This window comes from Triticum urartu, chromosome 5 (assembly GCF_003073215.2).
Source record: "Triticum urartu cultivar G1812 chromosome 5, Tu2.1, whole genome shotgun sequence".
In the NCBI taxonomy this organism is placed as follows: Eukaryota; Viridiplantae; Streptophyta; class Magnoliopsida; order Poales; family Poaceae; genus Triticum; species Triticum urartu.
In genome coordinates this window covers 28,395,581-28,401,580 of record NC_053026.1, presented here as the reverse complement: position 1 = coordinate 28,401,580, position 6,000 = coordinate 28,395,581, and the positions used below count along the sequence as shown (strand labels likewise).

Genomic DNA, 6,000 nt, shown 5'->3' with positions numbered 1-6,000 from the left:
CCACCCCCTCCTCCCTCTCCGCACCGCGAGTCCGAGCCCATCCATCTCCTCCCTTTCCCGCTCCAGCACTCTGCCCACGCTCCGAACTAAGATCATGTACTACACAATGCTCACGCCGGAGCGCCACGCCGAGATCCAGTAGGAGATACGGACGAGACAAGCCGTGCGTGCAGCCTGCATCGTTGTCAGGCTGCCTCCGGACTCGCTAGAGCTGGAGGAGGAGGAGGAGGGGCAGTCGGAGGAGGAGGAGGAGGAGCTGGCACCAATGGAGGTGGAGGAGGCGGAGCAGCAGGTGTCGGCATTAAACATGGAGCAGGCGGAGGCGAAGTTCGCCGTTGCTTAGTACGACGAGATGGCGGAGTAGCAGGCCATCCTGGAGTCCATCCAGGATGAGGCCTATGTAAAGGCCAACCGGGCGTTCCTCCGGCGGGAGTAGGCGGAGTCTGACACGCTCTTCCCTGAATTCGATGCGGAGATACAGTCAGAGGAGGCCGGAGCGGAGCAACCGGAGGAGCCAGAGCTACAGCTGTTGTCCATGCTGCTAGAGCCGAGCACGAAGATCGTCGACATCTCCAATGATGAGTAGCTAGGTGATCAACATAGTTCGTAGGTTATTTCATTTGCATTTCTTTGTATGAATTTAAGAATCTAATATAAGATGTTCGGATGCAACAAATGAAATTTAAGATGTGTATAGTCACTGCCCGTGCGACGCGCTCAAATGCGTCCCTGAACATTTGAGGGACCATATTTGTCATATGTAACTGTAGATGCTCTTAGGAGACACATTTGGCTAGACAATCCCAACCATACAAATGTAATACCTGTTAATGTTGCCTCTGATTAAGTAAAGCCTAGCGTACATTCCAGAAAAAACTGACTTACCCTAAACATGGGCAAGTCAAAAATCCAGCCTAAGAAAAAATTGACTTACTCCAGGCAAGTCAAAAATCAGCCTAAAAAGCCATGAAACAAAACAAGAAAAAACATCAACACGAATCTTGACAAAAGAATCAATGTTTAGGAACAATTGACTTGCCCAAATTTGAAAATTAGGCTCTTCAAAACTCACTAGAGCATCTACAACCAGACTTGAAAAATCCGATTCCTCAAGCGCCCGCAGACACCACCGGGCGCGTCCGTAGATAGTGATTGGTCACGCCTCAATGCATCCGAGTCTCTCATATTTCACCCCCTAAATCCATACAAAGCATGCAAAAAAAAATCCTACATACTACATAGTATGTACTACCCTAGCTAATCTTTGTCGTCAAAGATGTCGACGGCGTCGGCGCAGGGTGCCAGGTGGACGGGCGCATAGGAGGGCTCCGGCTCCTCCTCCTGCTCGACCTCGTCCATGTAGGTGAACATCTCCTCCTTCACGGCGTGCTGCGCCTCCATCTCCTACCGACGACGGCGTCGCACCTCCGCATCCAACTCCGAGCGAAGGGAATCGAAGATGGCCTACTGCTACGCTCGCGGATCCGCGTCCCCAGCGTCCCCCACATCCTCCTCCTCCTTCCCCTCCTCCTCCTCCTCTCCTCCTCCTCCTCCTCCTCCTCCTCCAACTCCTCCTCCGGATCCACTGCATCCGGAGGTAGCCCCGCGGCAATCCGGGCTTCATGCCTTGCCTGGATCTGCTCAAGGAGCTGCAGTCGACGCTCCAGCGTTAGAAATGAGTAGCCCCTTATCCGGCGGCCTGAGGGCATGGCTACTAGTGGTGGCGGGCGGGGAGTGAAAAGTGGCGACGGCGGCGAACGAGCGGAGGAAAATGTGGAGGGGTAAAGTTTCGGTGTCGGTGGTCGGCTTAAACAGACGGGCTAGTCACTACGTGGCCCGCCGGAGCGGCGCCACGCGGCGACATCGGTCCGATGGTGGAGATGAGTTTCGGACCGTGGGGTTTCCGGGCGATTCCGCGTGAGACCCCGACGTCAGTCAGACGTGACGGACGTGCCCAGTCGCCCCATATCCACTTATATTTAAGCTGGATATGAGGGGTGCCGGTCAATCCGGTCGTTTGAGGCATTTGTCCGGGTGAAATTTTCGCGACCGATCAGTAACCTGATGACCCGCCCGGGCATATGAGGCGGGTTTGAGACGCCCGGCCGTAGATGCTTTTAAGTTTGTGCCCATGCCAGCCCTACCAAAACAAGGGCTTGCCAAAATTTTGGCGCTGGAATTGGCCGCCAGGGACTCGCCCACAGGTTGCTGCAGAATCTGAAAGGGTGACCAAATAATTTGGCCGCAAGGCAGCTCTGGGCTCCCTTTCAAACAGCCCCTTACCCTCTGCCATATGAGCTGCGGTGGGAACTTCCTAGCCAAAAACTCGTACTTGTAGTTCTTCTCTCGTAGCGCTATTTCCCCCTTTGTATCCCGAAACGAATCAACGGAGTAAGATGCAGACACAGTTGATGATAACTAATTTAACAATTAAAGAGAAATTACATGCCAGATTTACTCTACTTTCGGAAGCTACATATATGCAACAGATGCAAGTCTGCCTTAAATAAGTGAAAGTTTTGCATTCGGTGGGAGTGTCTTAAGGAGGGGAGCTCTAACCATATCAAGAGCAGCACTATCTAGTCTAGGAATTGGTTCATTTGGATCCCAAGCATCAGTTAGCCTTTGAGCTGTATCTACAGTCACGACCTCTATTGCAGGAGCATTTTCAACCACGTGCATAAGGAATTCAGCTTGGCCGCGTGCCCCTCTGAATCCTGTAACTCGAACGTCCTTCAGATTAACAAATTTATCTTCACACGGTGGCATTTCTTGTCTCAAAGGTCCATCGGTTGCAAACCACAAAGTGCCAATATCATGAAACTGCAAAAGTCATCAAGATTAGTAGGATTTCTTGCTACCACCTACATGCAAACTGAAAATAATGGCTGACAAAGGGGGGGGGGGGGAGGGGGGGGGGGGAACTATTGAGAGCATTACTCACATGTACTTCCAACTTTTCAATGAACGGAGCAACCCTTAAAAAAGAAACTAAGTAGAGGATTTTGTCATATTCTTCATAATGTATAATCAACAGTATTTGCACATGCCTAAGGTGAGAAAACACACGAGGGCTATTTAACATCCACCGGGCCTGAAAGATAAAACAACAAAGGTTATTGCAAGATTACGTGACTGCCATAACTATAAAATTGTCCCGGTAATAAAATACCTCAAGCTCTTGCATTCCAAGATGCAGTGTCAGGTTGTGTACATCTGGTAGCCCATTGAGGAGTGACGCGATACAATGCTGAAAAACTGCGCCGAGGAACCTAATTGTTGCATTTTCCAGCTTCGCAGCATGGAGGGTAATAGGTATGTATGGTCCATCATAAACAAAGGTGGAGAGCATTGGAGCATTGAACTCTATCTTGGTTATATCACAGTGCACGACTTTCAAGTAGCGGAGGTGGGACAATGGCCGCCGAACCACCTTCATTTGATCCTTGAGATGGCATCTGAGTAAGCTCAGCCATTCAAGATTAACACAACTGCACAAGATACTCTCGAGATCCTGTCTAGTGGTCTTGAGTACATGGAGATGAAGCTTTCTTAGGTTTGGGAAACCTATGAAATTGGCAGGAGGTGGTTCGAAACATACAAAGCTGAGTTGAAGACACGCTAGACAGGATACACTTTTCTTGTCTGTAAATTGTTCAAATGGGAATCTGTAATGATCCCCTTATTTGGGAAAATTGTCCGGTGGCGCCAAATCAAAAGCTAGACTCTTTGTGTGGGCTGACATAGCAAATCTAATCCAATTATTGAGGTGATCAACAAGCTTGGCCTCGAATATAAATTTAATCTCAAGTTGGTCAAGAGCCCTGCCGCTGTGCTTGGTCAAAACCGCATTAACACGGTCGATGAACATCTGGGTGTGCTGGTGTTTCCTTTTTGCATTCTTACTTACATCATCGACACCAAAGCTTAGTCTGGGGCAAGCTGTCCATGTACATCTCCAGTCAGTCGACAAAACACTGGTCCGAACAGCCTCTTTTGCAGGTAATTTCGATAAAATTGTGCACAGTACATCCTTGAGCAAAAGGAGAAGACAAGTTTAAGTAGAGAAATCTATTTACCCTGACGGACAAGTTGAAAGGCAAAATCAACATACCTCTGGAAGGTCATGAAATTTAAGGCCAGGCCTTCCATTGCGATTCTTGGATGTCTGCTTGACATGGGCATGCTTCTCTGCCGTTATTCTACTCGTCAGATAGTTCCCCATTCCAGTGCTGAAAAGAACATTGAGGAACGTTGGGGAACAAGAGTCAAGAGGGTTAATACTTAATAGGGACTTGAGATAATAATGTAAGTATGCGTAAACTGAATTTTGTCTGAAACTAAGAATCAGTAAGTAGTGTCGCGTGCATCAGAAAAATCGCATCTTTCTCCGCCGCCCGTAACTAAAAAAGAAGTGGGGGCAAAGAGGAAAGTAATAATAGGATTAGAGAGCAGAGGCAACCTGCGGAGCGGAGGTGCCGGCCGGCGGCGGCGGCGGCGGCGGCGGCTCCTCTTATTCCCCACTCGCCGCGGAGGCAGAGATCTGGGGGGAGCAACCCACGATATTGGTTTCCTTTGAGGATTAGGACCAAAACTCTGACGGGAGGTGGGTAGGCCGGAGAGGCGACGAGCGGCGAGCGCCGAGCGGCGAAGGCGCGGTTGCGAAGGTCGAAAGTGGACGGGCAGCGAGGTCGAAACGCAGGGACAGACAAGAAACAGAGCCCTCCCTCCCAGCGGGCGTCCTTTTATCTGTGCAGCCAGCCCCGTATCCTGCCTCCGTATTCGGAAATGGCGTTGACTTTTACTACTTGCCTCCGTATCTGATTCGCGGCCAATGCTGAGACTTATCACGCCGGGTGGGACCAGCGTCGCACGGTCCCGTCGTGCCTCGGGCTCGGACCTGTCGGCCCGGCAATTTTTTTTAGCATCACCCAAAAGGGAAAAGATACTAATCATCCACGGATCCAATGCTAAACGCCGCGTCTTTCCTGTGCGTCACGTGCCCACATGAGCCTGCACCACCGCTCTAATTTTTCCTTCTTATCTCCAACAAAGAGATCCCATCCACATCTTTCTTTCCCAACCTCTTCTTCCACCTCCACTGCATCAAACCAAACGTTGTTGCTTCGCCACCCGCGCTCGTCCTCTTCTCCTCCCTCCTCCTTTTCCTCTTTCCTCTATGAGGCACGCCACTGCCGGAGCACTGTGTCACCGTCCTGAAGGAGCACTGGTGTGGATAGGCATGACTGCCGCTTCCTCAAGGTCAGCTACAAACGTCAGTACCGCATGCAGCAGCAGTTCCTGTAACAATGGTGTTATTGTAATGGCGGCTGGGACGAGGTGAAGTTTTCTGCATCATGTTCTTTGTTGGGTAAAATTGCAACAAGGGGTTTGTTGCAGGAATACAGAGAAGAGGTAAGAGATGCTGCTGCAAATTTTGCAACAATGGTCTTTTGGAAGAATACAAAGAAGAGGTTGTAGATATTGCAAATTTTGTAACTGAGATCTTGTTGCAGGAATTAGGTTCGCAACAAGAGTCTTGTTGCAGGAAAAAGGAGAATAAATTTTGCATCTGGGGTCTTGTTGCACTTGTTGCAGGAATTAGGTTCGCAACAAGAGTCTTGTTGCAGGAAAAAGGAGAATAAATTTTGTAACTGGGTTGTGTTGCAGGAATTAGGTTCGCAACACGAGTCTTGTTGCAGGAAGTAATGGACGGGGTTGTGTCTGGATGGCGGCGTACAGGGGATTATGTTTCTGAAACAGAACGTCTGTTGCAGGAAGTAACGACCTGGTCAATTGCGGGTGATGGTTGCATCCGGCGGCTGTCAAGTGTCTAATCAAACGGCTCTCCGAGTGACGGATGTTTCTAACACATCCGTCGGCGGACGCGTAGCGGCGCCCCACCCAAAAGGGAAAAGCTTGTGGTCACCCGGCGGATCTTTCCGCGCGCGTCGTCCGTCTCCGTGAGCGTTCGATCTGTTGTTGATCGGACGGTCAGGC

The 6,000-nt window shown here is 50.1% G+C and overlaps 1 protein-coding gene across 1 annotated transcript; it reads right to left on the bottom strand.

The window, feature by feature from the left end:
* Nucleotides 1-2,408: 2,408 nt before the first annotated feature.
* On the bottom strand, nucleotides 2,409-4,770 carry LOC125507576. Its single transcript, XM_048672119.1, has 5 exons — nucleotides 4,463-4,770; nucleotides 4,115-4,232; nucleotides 3,173-4,033; nucleotides 2,945-3,094; nucleotides 2,409-2,823 (listed from the first exon to the last, which is right to left on the bottom strand). Exons 3-5 carry the CDS (start codon nucleotides 3,437-3,439, stop codon nucleotides 2,503-2,505), a joined length of 738 nt encoding a protein of 245 aa, XP_048528076.1. The 5' UTR covers nucleotides 3,440-4,033; nucleotides 4,115-4,232; nucleotides 4,463-4,770; the 3' UTR covers nucleotides 2,409-2,502.
* Between the last annotated feature and the right edge of the window lie 1,230 nt (nucleotides 4,771-6,000).